At 47.1% G+C, this 19,315-nt stretch overlaps 1 protein-coding gene across 2 annotated transcripts in view; it reads left to right on the top strand.

Annotated features, from left to right (window-relative positions):
* Window positions 1–19,315, top strand: part of MED12 (mediator complex subunit 12) — a 37,023-nt gene that overhangs the window by 11,813 nt on the left and 5,895 nt on the right. For both annotated transcript variants that reach the window (XM_084294196.1, XM_084294195.1), the window contains exons 14-40: window positions 326–406; window positions 1,308–1,481; window positions 1,826–1,970; window positions 2,886–3,004; window positions 3,157–3,300; window positions 4,074–4,237; window positions 4,466–4,597; window positions 6,890–7,117; window positions 7,313–7,457; window positions 7,748–7,868; window positions 8,542–8,643; window positions 9,361–9,474; window positions 9,784–9,947; window positions 12,903–13,082; window positions 13,282–13,353; window positions 13,664–13,824; window positions 13,915–14,076; window positions 14,162–14,273; window positions 14,517–14,606; window positions 15,059–15,168; window positions 15,674–15,809; window positions 16,081–16,242; window positions 16,810–17,187; window positions 17,514–17,664; window positions 17,860–18,065; window positions 18,496–18,576; window positions 18,793–19,010. In XM_084294196.1, coding sequence (XP_084150322.1) covers window positions 326–406; window positions 1,308–1,481; window positions 1,826–1,970; window positions 2,886–3,004; window positions 3,157–3,300; window positions 4,074–4,237; window positions 4,466–4,597; window positions 6,890–7,117; window positions 7,313–7,457; window positions 7,748–7,868; window positions 8,542–8,643; window positions 9,361–9,474; window positions 9,784–9,947; window positions 12,903–13,082; window positions 13,282–13,353; window positions 13,664–13,824; window positions 13,915–14,076; window positions 14,162–14,273; window positions 14,517–14,606; window positions 15,059–15,168; window positions 15,674–15,809; window positions 16,081–16,242; window positions 16,810–17,187; window positions 17,514–17,664; window positions 17,860–18,065; window positions 18,496–18,576; window positions 18,793–19,010 — 4,052 coding nt within the window. The remainder of the gene's footprint in view (window positions 1–325; window positions 407–1,307; window positions 1,482–1,825; window positions 1,971–2,885; window positions 3,005–3,156; window positions 3,301–4,073; window positions 4,238–4,465; window positions 4,598–6,889; window positions 7,118–7,312; window positions 7,458–7,747; window positions 7,869–8,541; window positions 8,644–9,360; window positions 9,475–9,783; window positions 9,948–12,902; window positions 13,083–13,281; window positions 13,354–13,663; window positions 13,825–13,914; window positions 14,077–14,161; window positions 14,274–14,516; window positions 14,607–15,058; window positions 15,169–15,673; window positions 15,810–16,080; window positions 16,243–16,809; window positions 17,188–17,513; window positions 17,665–17,859; window positions 18,066–18,495; window positions 18,577–18,792; window positions 19,011–19,315) is intronic.

Genomic DNA, 19,315 nt, shown 5'->3' with positions numbered 1-19,315 from the left:
CATTCCCCTGAGCTATTTCCTTACCACTTCAGTTGCAAAAATAGAAGGCTGTGTTCTGAGTGTGTGGAAAGGTCCTGCAGAATGTAAAGGGGCAGACAGGAAAATCTTGCTCTGCTCAGAGCTGAGCAGCGTAGCATAAACTGCTGAGCAAGGCCTGTACGTGATGTCAGGTGTTTGTAGGGTATTTGATTGCAGCTGGGTTTCTTTTGCGAGGCCCTATGGGTGTTGGCATTGCCCAACATGGAAGTGGAGTGCTGCAGTAAATGAATCTTGTCTTGTTCACTGGTGTATCAGCGAGGTGTAAAGCTGCCCTGTCTGTTCCCAGGACACAGGTCTTTCTGAGCCCATGGACATTGACCACAACTCCAGTGCGCTCTTTGATGACATGGAGAAGACGGATTTTTCGGTATGTGTCTGCATCTTCCAGCTGCTTCTCAGTAAGTAGGTCAGTGTGTTGTACTGCGACCAGGGACAGCAGGTGCCTCGCTTTTGTGTGAGTGTTCTCTCTGTACTGCAGAGCCAGTGTGCTGGAAGTGGCTAGCTTGTAAGGCAGCTGACGCTGTAAAAAGGCTCATATAATCTGTTTAGGTAAGTCAGAATGATTCAGATTCTGTCAATCAGACTCAGTCCCTGTCACTCCTGGGATTTTTTTTGTCTTCTGTCCACTGACAGCCCAGTATTTGGGCTGGGTAGGAAATGAGCTGCTTGGAAGTGGGTAGAAAATGGATGACCATAATAGCAACTGGAGGCTGAGGGTGGCCAGATGCTGTTGGCGGGGAGTTTTATGATCACATGAGAAAAGACACAGGTCTGCTGTCACTGTACTCTGTGGCTTTCAATACTTCTTCAGCTTCACAGTTCTTCATGATATTTGTGGGTGTAGATCATAATTGCAGAATGCTTTGAAGCACTTAATTTGTAATAAAAATAATTTGTGGTGATTGAAAATTTACGAGTACCTACTTTCTTCCACCTGTTAATGGATTTTCAAAGTACTTGCTAGGCAGGTGTGATGCAGAGAGCTATATTGCTTTCCCAGGATCCTCACCTCTTCTGTGGAGGGGATTGCTCCCAAATTCCTGAGATGTAGTTATTTATTTCCTCTTCTTTATTACGCAATAAAGAACTTGAACCAGAAGCAGAAATGGAAATAGTGTCTTAGCACAGTGCCTTAGGTCAGTGCCCTAAGATCTGGATGTTTCCTACCCTCCCTCTTCCTGTTCCTTTTAGACCTGAGCAAATGTGGCTTTTTTGCATTCCCATGTTCCCTAAATGCTTTTTCTAAAAATCTTTTTATGCTTCCCTAGATGTTTTCTCCTCCAATGCATTGTGAATCTAAAGCCAGCCCTTCCCCTGAGAAACCAGATCCTGAAAAGGAAACCAAACCTCTGCTGAAGGACAAGTCTGCAGAAGGAATGCTAGCATCTCTGTACGATCAGCCTCGGCACATCCAGTATGCAACACACTTTCCTATTCCTCAGGTATGAGACCTGCTCATAACCCCTCTCCTGCTGCTGTCTTGTGCTCCAGTCACGAGGCTGCTGTGTTTCCCTGCTGCACTGTTGTAAGTCTGACTGGCGTTGAACCCGATGTCTTTCAGTACTGTGTGGGTAAGGAGCATGACTGTGCTTTACTTATGCTTTACTGCACTTATGCTTTACTGCACTGCTGCAGGAGAGTGATCTACTTAAGATGTCTCTTTGCTTACTCCCAGAACAACTTCTGAGATGAAGCTTTCTTTTTGCTTTTAAGAGATCCAGATGTGAAATGATATTAAGGCATTCAGCCCGATAGTTGCTAATGCAGTTCTCTCTCGGTTTCCCAGGAGGAGTCGTGCAGTCACGAATGTAACCAACGGTTGGTAGTTCTTTTTGGGGTCGGAAAACAACGGGACGATGCTCGGCATACAATCAAGAAAATAACCAAAGACATTCTAAAAGTTTTAAACAGAAAGAGCACTGCAGAGACAGGTCAGTATTGTTTGAGCCACTCCTTTTTGAAAAAGGAGCCTTTCCTCTTGGCTGCCTCCTTTGTCTGGAGTCTCACAATGGAAGGATTTCATGTAAACTACAGTGCCTGGTTGGCTGTATCAGTCACTGACAGCCTGGAATGGTGCTCTAGTCTCAAATACACTGAGCAGCAAGTAAGAAGATCGATTTCCTTCTGACTCTATACCTTTAATTGAACGTACTTTTCTTCAGAAGGCAATTAAGTCATAGCAAGTTCAGAGTGAGACCAAAATGTGGAATTTTCAAACTTTTTTTTTTTTCTTCCACTTAGATCTTTGCACAGAAGCAAAGAGAATTTTGCCTATGAACGTTAGGCAAAGCCTTGATTAATTGTATTATGCTTGCAGAATGTATTACGCTTGCAGAATGGCAGATTTGGATAGCTGTGTCAGTATCCATAGAAAAAATCTGATTTCTATCAGTTGAGAATCTGGCTACATTTCTTTTTCCTCTATTGGTTAGTGTGATTCCTGAAAGGCTACTTACAGAATCTTCCTTATGCCACATTTTAAAACATGAGATGCTCTGATAAATTTCGAGGCGGAACCATCCCCAGTCTAGAATAGCAGGGAGGCAGTGTTACATCTAAATCAGGAGAGAGAATATCTTCCCTCTCCAAGGAATACCTTCACTTGGCATAAACTAGGTGTTAAGCATGCTGTAATTTTCAGTCTAGGAACTCCTTCCTCACCAATTTATTGTTTTGAATTCAGGATGGTCCTTATCTTAAGGATGGGAACTCTGGCTCTTTGGCTGTGCTCCTTGGCAGGGGCTGGTGTTGGTGAGGGACTGGCAGGTGTTGATGATTGCTGTGTAGTCCTCTTCTGATGAGGAAGGTAGCCTAATGCTGTTTGCTGGTCCTCCTAACTTTGGTAGGTGGAGAGGAAGGCCAGAAGAGGAAAAAGAGCAAGCCAGAAGCATTCCCGACAGCTGAAGATATTTTTGCAAAGTTCCAGCACCTTTCTCACTTTGATCAGCACCAAGTCACGTCTCAGGTATGAAACTTTAAAGACAGCTGTCTTCTTTGGGTCCTGATTGTGTCCCTCTGTATTTCTGAGGGCAGCTTCCTAGAGGAGGGAAAAGAGATGGAACTGCTGAGGGACTTCTGCAAGGGGAGATAGCACTGTGCGTCGTCTTGTGCTTGCAGGTATCTCGCAATGTCTTGGAACAGATCACCAGCTTTGCCTTGGGAATGTCCTACCACCTGCCTCTGGTACAGCACGTGCAGTTCATCTTTGACTTGATGGAGTATTCACTCAATATCAGTGGTCTTATCGACTTTGCCATCCAGGTAAGCGCAGTGTGCTTCAGCATTTAATGGGATCGGTTCATCAGCCTGAAAGGCAGAAGATTTGTGCTGTGATGCTTGTGTCATGGGGGTGGTCAGATTAGGTGGGCATTGTGGTGCTCCTGGGCTGCAGCTGCCTGGAATAAATTGTTTGTGGCAGGTAGTCTGACGTGTCCCTTGGGGGGATTATTCTTCCAGAGACTTCAGGATTGTCTTTGGAGGATTTGCATTGCATCTCTGTCCCTGGCTGCAGCAAGGCCTGGTTCTGGGTGAGAAAGGGGGATGTCTTTCTCTGGCAAGCCTCCTGCCTTTCTCCCCTGGAAGGACCCTTGGCACGTGGCAATGCAGACTGCTTTCTGGATCCTGCTAAAATTTTGTTGCTGTTTTTGCAGGCCATGACACTTACCTTTTTGAAGCCTTGCTATGATTGCTGATGAAATTGAGGTTATTAGCCTTTAAAAGGGGGGAGGATCTTCCTCCACAGAGTGATTTGTACTGGACAGGAGTACCAAAAAAGCTGCCTGCTACAATCTGTGGCCATACACCAATCTCCCTCTGACACCCAAGCACTGTCAGGCCCTTTGTACTGGTTGAGTGAGACATTGTGCCTAAACATTGAGCACTGACTGTTCCAGGGTTATATTTCTAGGCAGAAAGTGCCTGCCAGTCCCTCTTCCTGGCAGGCCCTGTAGGCTGTGGGTGTCGTGTGCCTGCTCCATCTCTGACCATACCTTACCCCTGTGGCTGTTGAAGGGTTTTTCTGTCATTGGGTGCAGTTGCTGAATGAACTGAGCGTGGTGGAGGCAGAACTGCTGTTGAAATCCTCCGACCTTGTTGGCAGCTACACCACCAGCTTGTGCCTGTGCATCGTGGCTGTGCTGCGGCACTACCACTCCTGCCTTATATTGAACCAGGACCAGATGGCTCAGGTCTTTGAAGGGTAAGGGAATATTCCCCTCACCACGTGGAAGGGGATTGTGAGGGGCAGGGATGTATCTGTGTTCTAAAAGGTAGCAACATTGTGCCTGAGGGTTCAGCTCACAGAACTTGAGGGGAAAGGGATGTGCTACCCAGTGAGCACTGTTGCTGTGGGCTCCGTGTGATGAGATGATGATATTCCTTCAGATTTTCTTTTTATGTTGCTGCAGCGTTTTTTCTTTCTGTGCAGTCTGTGTGGGGTAGTGAAACACGGCATGAACCGCTCAGATGGCTCCTCAGCAGAGCGCTGTATCCTGGCCTATCTCTACGACCTGTATACCTCCTGCAGTCATCTGAAAAGTAAATTTGGGGAGCTCTTTAGGTGAGTCTGTGGCAGGCGGAGTGCAGTGGGTGCCTATGAGTGTAGAACATCGGTGTAAGCTTTGCTGGTCGTCTTGTTTGATGGGATTGTCCCTGAGATCCTCTCACTGGGGGCTGGAAGTCTTGGGAGGAGTGCTGGTTTTGCAGGCAGTAATGACCCGCTGCATCACCTTGGCTGTTAGATCTTCAGGTTCTTTGTTAAATTGCCTTCAGCAGTACCCTGCACTTCCACAGGTCTGTTCTTACTCCACTCCTAGAGTATAGAGAAGTCTTTTCCTACCAAACTCTGCTACATTGAAGCCAAAAGCCTTGGCTGACCAAGCAGATGATTTTAAAGGTTGTTCTTTGCTCATGCTCAACTCCCTGGTAACCTTTGGGTCTTTTTGCTTGGTTCTGTGTTCGTTCCTGTGCCGCTCTCCACTCTTTGGCCTTGTTCTGCCCCTGTTGGCTCTTCAGGTTCCATCCTGCTGTTGTTGTCCCATCTCTGTTGTGTCCTGTGGGCTCTGTAGCCTTCTGCCCTGTGCTTTCTCTTGGGAACTGTCCCCCAGCAGCTCCTGTGGGACTCCATCCTCAGCAGCACAGAGATGGAATCCACCAGTCTCTCTGGCTCTTTACTCAGGTGATCCTGTGAATGGGCAGTTGACCCCAACAGGTTTGTTTCCCCATACAGTGCTTCACTCTGTCTTCTTTCGCAGCTCCCTATTAGTGTTTCCTGTGCAGGTGTACAGGAGGGGTGTCTGACCCTAGGTATTACCCCTGTCAAGGGGCTGCCAGAGTTACTCGTGCCTTAGTGTCAGCTGGCGAGGCTCCTGGCTGCTGAGCACCTTTGAAGTTTCTCTCTTGACAAAATTGAGAGCAGGAGGAATTGCAGTGGAGCTCTTTGCAGGAGCCGTCACACATATGGGAATGAGAAACACGATACTGGTGTAACTGAATTCCCAAAAGCTATTCAGCAAGGCTTTAAATGGCCACAGATAAAAGGGAATATCCTCTTCCAGGCAAACAATAGGTTAGAGATTGATACAAAGAGTAGGAAAAAGTTTCTTTTTGAGGGTGATCCCTCTCTGAAGAAGCCCCACAGGGCTCTGCTAGTGCTTGTGTTGTTCAGCGTATCAAAGGCTGTGTGAGTGGCGACATCAAAACTTGTCATATAACTTTTAATCAACATATAAAATTGAAGGTGCCTGCAAGTTAGTAGGGCCCAGTGATCATGACTGGACGATAAATTAACAGATGAAGCTTAGCATCATTGTAAAAACAGTGCACGTAGGATTGTCCTCATTGCCTTCCAAATTCTACATGGTGATGGATGTATGCTACCAATCAGATGAACTGTCTTGTACTTGTAGTAGATACGTCAATAAAAATATTCTCTAGATGTTCAGTAGCAGTCAAAAAGCAAATTAAATGTTAGGTATAGTTTGGAAAGGAATGGAGAACAGAACAGAGGGCGTCATTGAGCCACAATATGAATTATGGTGCAGCTGTGCCTTGTGGCTTTGGGCACCTGATTCTAAAAAGCATGTGGTGGACTTAAGTCTGAGGGATGGTGAGCAGATGGATGACCAGTGGTTTGGAATTACACATCTATGAGGAACTGCTTAGTAGAGTGAGTCTCCTCCCTGTAGAAGAGAACTAGGGGAACTGACAGAAGTTTTGGTTCATATGGAAAAAAAACTGAGTGTTCAATATGTCTTATATTAAAAGCACAAAAAGCTGTGATTAGAAAATAACAAGGGGTAGGTTCAGAGCAAAAGAATAAACTTCGTTGTTCTCATAGTGTTCTCATAGGTAACAATGGAACTCGTGCCATGTTGTAAACACCAAAAATCTGCTGAATTCAAAAAGCAGGTGGATAATTTGTAGGAGGATAATCTGTTGAGGCGAGCGTTATCTCTAACTCCGAAGGTTTCTGAGCCATAAATTGCAGCAGGGTCGGGAAGGATGCTGGGGCACTATTGCCACATACCTTCCTTGTTCTTAAGCTTTTATCTGGGCATCAACTGTCTTGGCACCAAAGTCTGAGCTAGGAGTTGCTGTGGTCTGACCTGGAATGCCCATTCTCATGCTGTGTTTGCTGAGCCCCACCCCCAGTAACTTCCAGGTGCTTCCTGAAGAAAGAACCGTCCTCAGTCTTCTGGGAGAGTCTTTCTCATACAAACTGATCTCAAATCTCCACACGTTCTTGCCCAGGGCTGGGTTTATCTTAGACAGGATTGCTTTGCTTATCGGAGTTCAGTAGAAGCAGGGCTTTTTTTTTCTTTGTTTCTAATCTCTTTCCTATCCCGTTTAGTGACTTCTGCTCCAAGGTGAAGAACACAATCTACTGCAATGTTGAGCCATCTGACTCCAACATGCTCTGGGAACCGGAGTTCATGATTGACACTATTGAAAATCCATCTGCACATAACTTTACGTACACCAACCTGGGCAAGAGCCTCAATGAAAATCCAGCCAACCGCTACAGTTTTGTGTGTAATGCACTTATGCACGTGTGTGTGGGGCACCACGATCCAGACAGGTGAGTGGCAGAGCTTTCATCGTTCTATCGAGACAGTGACTTTTTTAGGTGAGGCTAAGAAAGCCCTTGCTTGGCTGTCTTGGGGTGGCAGGAAGAAGGAGCCAAAGCTGTGGTGCCTTAGAGAATCACTGACCTAACTGTGTGCATGAGAAGCAACGCCAACCCTCTGCTTTTATTTATTTATTTATTTAACAGGGTGAATGACATTGCCATCCTGTGTGCTGAGCTGACAGGCTACTGCAAGTCTCTAAGTGCCGAGTGGCTGGGCGTGCTCAAAGCTTTGTGTTGTTCCTCCAATAACGGGACCTGCGGATTCAATGATCTCCTCTGCAACGTTGATGCAAGTGCAAACATTCAAAAGGGGGGAATGGAACTGAAGCAGGAGTGGAGGGATCCATCGGGAGGAGGCAGGAATGGTGGAGGGATGGAAGCTTTGTCTTCTGAGGATGGGGGAAGGCCTTGAATGCCAGGGCTACCTTTTGGTGCTTGTTGCAGCCTGGGCTGATCATGAATGTTGACCTGGGGTTATGGGCACCTCTACCCCCCAGCTCCTAGTCAAGCTGAGGAATTGCTGATAGAGGGAATGAGGCAGAGGCTGTTGTGATCACTGGCTGATCTCCTCTCTTCCAGGTCAGTGACTTGTCTTTCCATGATTCCTTGGCCACCTTTGTTGCCATTCTCATTGCCCGGCAGTGCTTGCTGCTGGAGGACCTGATTCGCTGTGCTGCTATCCCCTCACTCCTCAATGCTGGTAAGTGCATCCCTGCAGAAAGCTGGTCTTACTGCCAGTGCTAGCCCAAGGGGCTGTGCTTAATGAATACTTGATGAACCCCATAGCTGTGAAACCTGCTTCTGATTCTTTATAGCATAGTATTTAAAAACCGAACACTTTGCTTTAGAGAGTTTCTGACCTTTTGTTTTCCATCAAAAAAATGGTTATGCTAAGGTTTTTCAATGTCTTGCTCTCCGGAGTTTGTGTGAAAGCTGAAATAAGCAGAGAGAGATGTGATCAGCCACACTGTCTGACCAGTGTGCTCAGCTCTGAATGCCAGCAGTGCAGTTCCTGCTGATGGTTCGGGTTAGCGTTTTGGCTACAGCAGCCAGCTGACCTCTTGGGTCACCCTGCCTTATTCCGACACCAGCCTTCCTAGCTTTGCTCTGGGGGTTGCAACGTCTAGACTCTGGCAGGGTGAAGTTGGGAAGAGAGAGCAAGCAGAATGCAGCGCATGTCACTGGGAATAATACTGATGTATTTGCTCACTTGCATGTTAATTGCTGCACATGCTCTGTATCTGTAAATACAATGAGGCTGCTGCAGCTTCTCAACTGGCTGCTCCAGGGCAGTGCACTGTGAATAGCTTTTGGATTGAGAGTCAGCTGTCCCAGTACTTAAGAAATCTCAGTTGACTGTTTTCTTTACATAGCCTGCAGTGAACAGGACTCAGAACCAGGGGCACGTCTGACCTGCCGGATTTTACTCCATCTGTTTAAGACTCCACAGCTGAACCCATGCCAGCAAGATGGCAGTAAGTGAATGGAAGTAGAGCCTTTCTTTATTGTGAAAGTACTGAGGCTCTTGCACCCCAAGAAAAGAAATGCTGGACCCTATGATTAGAGATGACCTGCTCGCTTTGAATAAAGCGGGCAAAGCATGATAGACTGCTTTCTGCAGAGGACAAAGAACAATATCCTTCCATTTATGTCACCCTCTGGTAGCCTGGCATGTTGGGGGAGGAAGCTCTGGAGGCCAGGAACCCACCAGTAGAGGTGGCCTTGCTGTCACTAAGCCATTAGAGTAATGATCACTTTTTTTTCTTTTTGTCTAGAGCTTTGTACAGCTTCTTAGCTCGGTGCCAGAAGCTGTTATTTTACAGCACTCCCTTTTTGTCTGATAATGGAACGAGTCCAGGAAGCTCTGTTTTTGGCTCCTCATCAGTATCCTGATAGCTCAGATCTCTAAACCCAGCCCGTATTCTAGGTTAGGGTACTGTTGGAGCTTAGAGTTCATGACACAGCCACTGCTCCCCATTTGGATTTCATGGTTCAGTTGTCACAGCATGATTGGCACTGTGCTGCATGAAGCTTAATTAAATTGACCCCATGTTACAGCTGGGAAAAGGACTAGCCTCAGGATTCTCTGAGCTTGATTCTGTGGTACTGGCTGGCACATAATACAGGCAGCTCTGAAGTCTGTGCCTTTCTCTCTTGATGAGTATTGCCCTTCCTTATTGTCCTCTTTGCAGACAAACCCACGGTGGGAATCCGTTCTTCTTGTGACCGTCACTTACTGGCAGCGTCCCAGAACCGTATTGTGGACGGAGCAGTCTTTGCAGTACTGAAAGCTGTCTTTGTTCTGGGTGTGTACCTGCTCGTGTTAGCCTGCACCTGTAAGAATGTCTTCTGGGGCAGAGGGAGCCAGTACTGTATTGCACGGGGGTACACGTGTGCTGGCTGTGCTGAAGGACTGAGAGGAGATCTGTTTTAGTGGGTGTGTGGCTTCTCTGTCTGAAGCCCTCTGGCTGAGCTGTAAGCCTGCTTTTTTGTATCTCTTAACTGCAGAGAGATCACTGGTCACAGGGAGCGTTCTTCAAAAGCTCAGGATGTTTTGTGGGTCAGGCCTTGGGTTTGGCATTAATGATTAAGTACCACTTGCTCTTTCCTTGTAGGAGATGCAGAACTGAAAGGCTCTGGCTTTTCCCACCCTGGAGGTGTCGATGATCTCATGGATGATGAGTTGGGCACCAGGAAGGCTGGCGGTCGGGTAGTAACTGTAGAAACAGCTAGCCTGGATATTTATGCCAAGTATGTACTAAGGAGTATCTGTCAACAGGTGAGTCTGTCCCATCCCTGTGCTTGTCCTTATCTCTTCTGCAGATAGATACATTCCATGTGGCTTTCTGCAGCTTGTGTTTGTCAAGTATTTCTTTGAAGTATCAGTAAAGAACCAGCTGGGGTTCTGCCACGTGATGGCGCTAAGGATTGCTCACCATTAGGGGAAAAGAAAAAGGCAAACAGCTGTCAAGAAGTAGGTGTTGCAGTATGCAGGGACTGCACATCCCCTTTGCTCTGGCAATGGCACAAGGTTTGTGTCCAAGGAGGGGAGTGCTGGGAGTGGTTTGCTGAGATGTGTGCCGGAGGCATAGAAGATAAGAATAAGACAGACAGCTTGTTGAAGTGATAAATGGTGCCTCTCAGAAAACAGCTTAAGTGTTGCTAGCAGCTAGGCTGTTAATGTATCCCTGGGCTTTGCAGTGCCCTGTTCAGTTAATTAAAGAAACAAAACCAAAAATCTTTTGCTCAGCCCCAATCTGACAGCACCAGTATTTCTGTTCCTTTGAGGAAAACTGACATTTGAGGAACTGAAACCTGGCTAATAAGATACTTAGTTCCAGACTGGAGTGCCTGTTACTACTGCTGTATGAAAATGGGTGTTGAAGGGTGGCTTTGGCCGTGGTTACAAATTTGTTCTGTCAACAGGGAAGATGCAGTGTTGCAATTTGAAGTGCACATTCCACTTAGTACTGTGTTATCCTTGTGCTTTGTGGTGCTGTTGTTTTTGTTAAATGGCTCAATATATAGCAGCGTTACCAGCTGACCAAAGAAGAATTGGAGCTGCCTATTTAGGAGCACAAATACAACATACTTGGTGCTGCTGAAACCTGACTATAACATTAACAGAAGTAAATCTTCCCTTACTAGTCCCAGTCTTATGTGGGAAGGACCCACAGCAAATAGAACGTGTATGGAAAGGAATAGCAGCATGTCAGGTATCAATACAGCAATGGTTGGCAGAACTGGTTATATAGGAGCGAGTATTTGAGCAGACAACAGTGAATACCACCGAGTTGTGCCAGAGCTCCTGCAGCTGTGAAGGGTGGGTAAAATATTACGTTTATCATTAGCACCTCCAGTGTGAGCAACAGATGCTGTAGAACTCACAGTATCCATTCTGAAATGCCTATAGAATGCCTTAAGCTATAGATGGTGATTTCTCAAACTCAAAAAAAAAAAAAAAAAAAAAGCTTTATCATATTCAGGTATGTATTTTATATTAGACACTGTCATGATGGTGTAGGGAAAAGGAGTAGATTATAGAATTAAGGTAAAGGTTTCATAGGTGCTAATGTTTGTAACCAAATTATCAGCCTGCCCTTTAGCCTATTCAGATTAGTACACGTAATGATGATTTTCCCTTTGAAAAGGTTAATTACGTTTTAACTGCAATAAGACACAGAGTCACAAGTGGAAGCCAAGAGGGAGGCTTGAGACACAGCTGCTAACTTGAGTCTGGTGGTTGGGATAGTAGAGTTGTCCGTAGTGCTTGGAAAAGGTGTTCATTGTGCTCTCCGGTGAAGGGAGAGATGAAGGACTCCGTTTCAGTAGCATGGAGCCTGTGGAGGTGACTGTCCTATTTAAAGAAAAAAAAAAATCTTGGTGAGAAAGAGGCTGTTAGTCCCTTGAGGACAAAAATGGTAGTTGACTTAATACCTACTTGTAAGATTATCCTAATAAAGGGATGATTGCAGACAAGTCCCACTGAATTCTTTTAGAAAGGTAGGCAAGTGGCAAAAAGGGTGTTCCCAAGGATGTGTATATTACATATACAAGGAAGCGAAATTTTGAGAAGAATGGTGTAGTGAAGAGAAAAAATGTGATAGGCATTGGAGGAATCGCCAGATCCACATGCACTGGCAAAGCAGAGTTGTATTTTGGGGTGAGGTCACTGAAGACTTAGGCTGTGCTGTCACAAGGGTTTCAAGTCAGACTTAGTCTTTCCAGTCTTCGTGCTCTACTTAGTGCTCAGACTACTGCCTGCTGGAAAGGGGCCATTCCCAGCTTTCTAGGCTTAGCATCAGCACCTGTGCTTCGTGAACTGGGTCCTCATTACTCCTCTAATCTCCTCTGTCTGTCACTTCTCAGTGGAAGAATTCTCTGATCCGGCTTGATATGCAGCTGCAGAAGTGCTTACATAGCAGTCCTCTGTAGATTTTAATTTTCATGAATTAGCCTAATTGATTTTCAATATGAAAAAATCCTGCAGTAATGAATGCTTCAGGTTAACTGTGAATTACATAAAGAAGTATCTACCTCATATTTGTTTTGGAAATTGCCACCTGATAATATGTTTAGAGGCCACCAACTGAAATTGAGAGGCTGACAATAATAGTTTTCTGTCCACCTTCTCCTCATGATTAGTGACTTTATAAACATCTTGTATCCAGTCAGTTATTTTCCCTTCCAGGCAGTGAGAAGCAAGGTGAATGTTTTTCACTGAGGATGGCAGTGTGTTTTCCATTACCATCTGAGAGTTAAGGGATGTGCTTTTCCTTAAGACACATTCTAGTTTAGCCTTAGCTGCAGCCCTGAGTTATTTAATTTAGCACAGTCCTAGGGTTTTTGCACAAGAAATGGACTAAATAAATTTAAGTGATCCCTTCTGACCTTTGAGCCCAAGTGGCAAAGTCAATAAAGTCTGGGCATGGCAGTGACTGTGTAGTGTTAAATCATGCTAATACTTCATCAAAGGAAACAGCAGCTACTGTGCTTCTCAACAGCTGATTTGTCAGAGTTGATATTTTCTTTGTCATGATTGCTGTGCTGTGCCTGATGCCTGCTGAATCAGGATAGTGCAGTTCATGAAGAAAAATGATTATCAGGCATTACGGCGTACTAATAAGGTTCTTAGGAGTTTGTTTTCCCTACATCTATCTGATACTGAAAGCAGAAGCACCAGTTTGGTATCAGAAATGAGTTTAACTGTTCTAACTCTGCCTTCATCCTGCAGGAGTGGGTAGGGGAGCGATGTCTCAAGTCCCTCTGTGAAGACAGCAATGACTTGCAGGATCCCGTCCTGAGCAGCACACAGGCCCAGAGGCTGATGCAGCTGATCTGTTATCCACACCGATTGCTGGACAACGAGGAAGGAGAAAATCCTCAGCGGCAGAGGATTAAACGCATCTTACAGGTGCAGGCTCCTGCCAGAGTCCAGGAATGATCTAGTAACTGCCTGATGTGACATCAGGATGGTGGAGTCGGCGCTATCTGAGTGGTGCAGCCCTCTCCGAGGGATCTGAGACTCATTATCATGGGAGCTGAGGGCATGGGTTGAGGACATAGTTTGAACTGAGATAAGGACTCATACGAAGTGTGTGTGTGTGTTGCAGAATCTGGACCAGTGGACCATGAGGCAGTCCTCGCTGGAGCTGCAGCTGATGATTAAGCAGACTGCAAACAACGTGAGTTTCTGCTCAGTGTGACCATGCAGGGATGGGTGCTGCCAGCATTGAAGTGGCTGCTGGTGAGGTGGTAGGTTGGTGACCTGGCAGAAGTGAGAATAGGGAGAAAAGAAAGAGCATGCGTTGGTGAGTCTGGCTTGTGAAAACGAAGCATGAGATGGATGTGAGGAGTCTGAGACTCAAAGAGAAGTGTTCATGGGGGAGCTGGCAATCTAGATTTCTACCAAGTATAAATGTGTTTAAATGTGGAAGCCCTATCAATGGGTGCTTTCAGAGCAGGACTTAGCTCTCTTTTCTTCCCTGTCTCCAGGAGATGAACTCCTTGTTGGAAAATATAGCCAAGGCCACTATTGAGGTATTCCAGCAGTCAGCAGAGACCAGCTCTGCTAGTTCTGCTGGCAATGGAGTCAACAATCTCAGTAGCTCAGCAAGTGCTACACCAGCCAGTAACAAATCCAAACCCATCCTCAGGTAGGTGTAGTCTCAGCATGAAGCTGTCCCGTAGACAACTTGAATCATAGGTTGGATTATAAACTGCTTTTCTCTTTTGTGTTGTCACAGTTCCCTGGAGAGATCAGGAGTGTGGCTGGTGGCCCCTCTGATTGCCAAGCTTCCAACGTCAGTGCAGGGCCATGTGCTGAAAGCTGCTGGAGAAGAACTGGAGAAAGGACAACATCTGGGGTCATCATCCCGCAAAGAGCGGGACCGCCAGAAGCAGAAGAGGTGAGTCGTGGGGAGAGGGCAGGCCTTGCTTGCTGTGCTGATCCCCCAGCCTGGCAGCGTAGTTACATTGCTGTCCTCTCTGCAGCATGTCCCTCCTGAGCCAGCAGCCGTTTCTGTCACTGGTGCTAACTTGCCTGAAGGGACAGGATGAGCAGCGGGAAGGCCTCCTCACCTCTCTGTACAGTCAGGTCCAGCAGGTAGGTGTCTTTCTTCTCCCCTCACTTTCCTCAAAGGCTCACTCCTGAGCAGACAGGCTGTTGGCATGTCCTTGGAGACGTTGTCTGTCTGTCTTTGTGCTCAGTAAGGCAAAGATCTTACCAGGGTTGATACAGGGTGCTTCAGCTGACCTCTCTGAGTCACCAGTCATCGGATAGCACAAGCTGCTCTCTATAAACTTCAGCATACAACACATGAGGTCTGTCCTCTGTTCTAAATCTTAGATCGTTACGAATTGGCGAGAAGATCAGTATCAAGATGACTGCAAAGCCAAGCAGCTGATGCATGAAGCCCTGAAGTTACGACTGAACTTGGTGAGCAGTTGCAAAAAAGAGGTTAACCATATGAAGTGAATAGTTTGGTGCCTTTTTTTCCCCCTTTTTTGGAGAGCGCACACGTTGGCAGGGCTATAAATGTCTTGAAGTGAGGGTCACCCCTGCTGCTGGGTTTTAAACCCTGAGTGGTATAGGATGTGTGGAAAAACTTCCTTGTTCTATTGAACCAGGATGAAATCCACAATCGTGGTCTCCATTTCAGAGACGTGCCATGCAGGCTGCTCCCAGTATTGCCTTCTCATTGTAATGCTTTTGTGCTCCCCATTGTGACTGCTCGTATCTGAGGTTTGCCCTGTTGACTGCAGTCTCCTTGAGCTCTCAGAAGGAATTGTCGTAGCCCAGGAGTTGCTCTGGTTTAGGCTTCCTTCTGACTTTTAATTCTTAGTGTTTCTTTTTGGTGTATTTTTGACTAAACTGCTCTTCTCTGTCAGGTGGGAGGCATGTTTGACACGGTTCAACGCAGTACGCAGCAGACAACCGAATGGGCTGTGCTTCTCCTGGACATCATCAGCAGTGGCACCGTGGACATGCAGTCAAACAAGTAACTTTCTGGCTGGCTTCTGATCCATATGGTTCCCAAGGGAGGCATTCAGGCATTCATTAGCACAGCCCCTTCCCCTGTGTGAGCTAGCTGTCTCTCTAGACTCTCTGTTGGAAGCACTGTGACAGGTGAAGAAGACTTTGGAGTAATAGCAGGCTGTAACTTAGGTCCTAGTGTCCAAGTATACTCTTCCAACGTACCCAGAGCAAACTCTGCTTTCCAGATGCAGAGAGAGAAACTGGGGAGAGCTGAGTCTGGATCTGCTTTTCAGATAAGCTGAAGGGGTGGGCAGGAGGCCATTCTTAATCTGTGATACTGCACTTGACTGAAGTGTGGACACCTGGCAGCATATAACCAAAAGGAGGATTACTGTGGGAGGCTGAAGAGTGCTTGGTGCTTCTGGCTGTAGGCAGAATTCCTAGCAGTCTAATAGTGTTTGGTGTTAGTGTGATGGCCGGGGCTTTGTCTGGTTCTGTGACTTTGGCCTTTCTGCTCTGACCAACAGCGAGCTCTTCACTACTGTCTTGGACATGTTGAGTGTTCTCATCAATGGCACCCTGGCTGCTGATATGTCCAGCATTTCTCAGGGCAGCATGGAGGAAAACAAGCGGGCGTACATGAATCTCGTCAAGAAACTCAGGGTGAGAGACACCAGGCCTTGTACAGGGAGCTGTGTGCTGCATCGTGGTCATCCAACTCTGCAGATTTACCTGTCTCACATTGTACTAGTCCTGTTGCTGTTTAGAAAAGCAGTAAGAGTTGCCCTAGTGGCTCTGTGGGCCTTGGGCTGAACAGTACAGAGATGACAGGGAATGCAGAGGTGGAGGCTGACACCACTAAAGGCACAGGTCAGCTTTGGGTGTTGTTTTTTTCTGAGCAATTCTTGAAGTTTTCTCTACTCCACTCGTGCAGAAAGAGCTGGGGGACCGGCAGTCTGACAGCCTGGAGAAGGTACGACAGCTCCTGCCACTTCCCAAGCAGACCCGAGATGTCATCACCTGCGAACCTCAGGGATCCCTCATTGACACCAAAGGCAATAAAATAGCTGGATTTGACTCCATATTCAAGAAGGAGGTAAGTGAAGCTTTGCTGTCAGCCTCACAGCTCCTGAGCGCAGGTTTCGCCTTGTCTTCTGATGCCGTGAGTCTCCGCTGCTTGGGAGGCATCAGTATGCAGCACCTTGTTGCCTGCCGAGCTTGAAATGGCTGGCTGCACACAGGCAAGCTGGCGCATAACTATGTCTGAAAAGGGCAAGGCTGGCTGTTAATGCTCAGCAATACCTGCTGCTATGGCCTGAGAAATTATTTTAACTTTTGTTTTGTGCTCGTGGCTGTATGAAGCAAAAAAAAATCTATAATCCCTGTCACATGACATAACGGGTACTGTCAGTGTGTGGCAGGAGACTGTCAGAGGTGGGATGAAGGAGAATGGCAGTTTTTGATGAAGGTTTTTAGAAATGACTGCTTTGCCCTGAGGAAGAGCAAAAACCCCCCCTTGTAAGCCCTTACCACTAGTAAGGGCTCAGGTTGTCTTTTTTTTTTGTCCTGGAACATGTGGAATGGAGTCTGATGAAAGTGTAGGGTTTCCTGTAGTAGGAGAAAGAACAGGGGCTTAGTGGTTCTCATTTCTTTTGATTTCAAGGGTTTGCAAGTCTCTACAAAGCAGAAGATTTCCCCTTGGGATCTGTTTGAGGGCTTAAAGCACTCAGCCCCTCTGTCCTGGGGATGGTTTGGGACAGTCCGGGTGGACCGCAAGGTGTCTAGATTTGAGGAGCAGCAGAGACTTCTTCTGTACCACACGCACTTGAAACCCAAGCCCCGCAGTTATTACCTGGAGCCATTGCCATTGCCTCCTGAAGAGGAGGAGCCTCCTACACCTGTGACTTTAGAGCCGGAGAAGAAAGCTGTGGAACCAACCAAGGCTGATAAAACCAGCTCCAATCCTGCCACCTCTACTGAAGAACGCAAGAAGAAACAGAGCAAAACCAAGAAACGCAACCAGTCTGCCAGCAAAAGCGAGGTAAATAACTGCCCAACAGATACAGGCCTCCTGTGTCCAACCCTGAGCACTCCCTTTAGTCTTTGGAAGGAGCCTGAAAGCAGTGGTGGTGAAGATGGGATTTGTTTCTTCTCAGATGGGAGCACTGGAGCTCTGTCCTGTTTCTACTAGCCTGGGGCAGGGCAAGCACTTCCTTAATCCCTGATGGGTGGGAAGGAGGCTTTCAGCTCAGGCAGTGACTGACCCTGGCTGCTTCCTGTGAACTTTGCAAGTCTTTAATATGCTTGATCCGTTCATGAATTTGCAGTGCACGCTGATCTCTCTTACTCCCTTCTTGATCCTTGCAGGATTTTGTGTTGGGTCCCAGCCGAGGGGTTTCCTATGGAGTTGGCATGCCTACAGACCTCTTGCATCACCAGGGGGGAAGCACCATGTCTAGGCTAGCCTATGGGCAGTCTCCGGTGGGTCTCTATGCCCAGAATCAGCCTCTTCCAGCAGGTAGGTGTGCAGGGGAGGCAAGAGTGGGGCAAGCCTTTGGGAACCTCTTGTAAGAACCCTTCTTGTGAGATGGTTCTACACACACTTGCCCTTCTGCCTGTCATGTATCCAGATACAGTGATGAACAGTTATTCTGGAGCTGCAAGGCTCAAGGACAGCATGTGCCTAGTCAGTCTGTTTCTTTTCCTCTCACAGGTGGCCCTCGCCTGGATACATCCTACAGACCTGTGCGCATGCCATTGGGGAAACTTGTTCAGAGTCGTCCTCCATATAGTGGGGTGCTGCCTTCAGGGATGGGGAGCATGATGGGCATCGACCCCTCCTACAAGCCAGCGGTGTACAGACAACAACCTCCAGTGTCCCAGGGACAGATACTGAGGCAGCAGCTTCAAGCAAAGTTGGTAAGTCAGAGATGTGCTCTTGTTGGGCCCCATAGCACGGCAAGTCCTAGCTGTTGGCTGCCACTGTCCACTCTAGCCAGAACTCTCCAACCCTATCTCTGTTTCTGCCCTCAAAAGGTGTTTGTTCCTCTGGGCAGCTCTGTGTTTGCCAATGGTTTTGTTGGATCCATTTGTCCAACAGTTGGTGGAGACTGAGTGAGGTGCACTGGGGATGTCTTGCAGCTGTTGGGCAGTGAGAGGTGGGATGGTAGCAGCCTGTTTGCCCCAAGTCAGGGCGAGGCAAATGTCAGTAGCATCTGCGTGCCACGAAGCAGCCTTTTAGTTTCAGCAGTGAAGCTCCTTGTCTGGTATGGCAGGACTGCTGAGGAGAGGGCAGCAGCGTCCTGGCCTTTGGAGAAGTTGAAAAAACTGTTCTTGTGTTGCCTTTCAGCAGGGCCAAGGCATAATGGGACAGCAGCCAGTACGTCAGATGGCTCCAACCCCATCCTATGGAACACTGCAGCCCTCCCAGGTAAGTGGCAGTGACCACAGGTAAAACTGGAGTCTTGCTACGGCACATAGCAGTGTCTTCATTTCCGCTGTTAAGTCCTGGAATCTCTTGGCTCTTTTCATTCATTTTCTGGCCAGCACAAATCTGAATCCCAGAGATGAACTGTCTTGTGACCGCCTTTACAGGTGAATATATGCTGCTCTGTGACTAACAAAGGTTTTGTTTATTTCATTTCAGGGTTACACATCTTACGTCTCCCACATAGGCCTTCAGCAGCACCCCTCCCAGTCAGGCACGATGGTACCTCCTACGTACTCTGGCCAGCCCTATCAAAATTCCCACCCCAGCTCTAATCCTGCCCTGGTGGATCCTGTTAGACAGATGCAGCAGAGACCAAGTGGCTATGTGCACCAGCAGGCTCCAGGCTATGGGCACACCTTGGGCAACACACAGAGGTACCTCCCACCCTACTGGATGTTAATAAGCTGTATTTCATCAAGGGCTTCCCTGCTCTGTCCAGACAACTTGAACAGCAATCTGTGAAAAGCCTATTCTCCATGCTGCGTTACACAGCATCCGAGTCCTTTACACCCTCGGGGAGCATCTTTATCCAGCTTTCAGTCCCAAGAAGAAACAGAGAGGATGAAATTCAGAGATGCTAGCTGCAGGCAGGAGTTGGTGTTACTAACCAGAGAAAGATGAAATTGTGAAGTATGAAGTAAATGACCTGGGAAAGTCACAATTTTTTTGAATTTAAATC

Source organism: Netta rufina (genome assembly GCF_964035555.1).
Source record: "Netta rufina genome assembly, chromosome: 12".
Lineage (NCBI taxonomy): Eukaryota > Metazoa > Chordata > Aves > Anseriformes > Anatidae > Netta > Netta rufina.
This window is presented reverse-complemented; position numbering and strand designations above follow the sequence as displayed.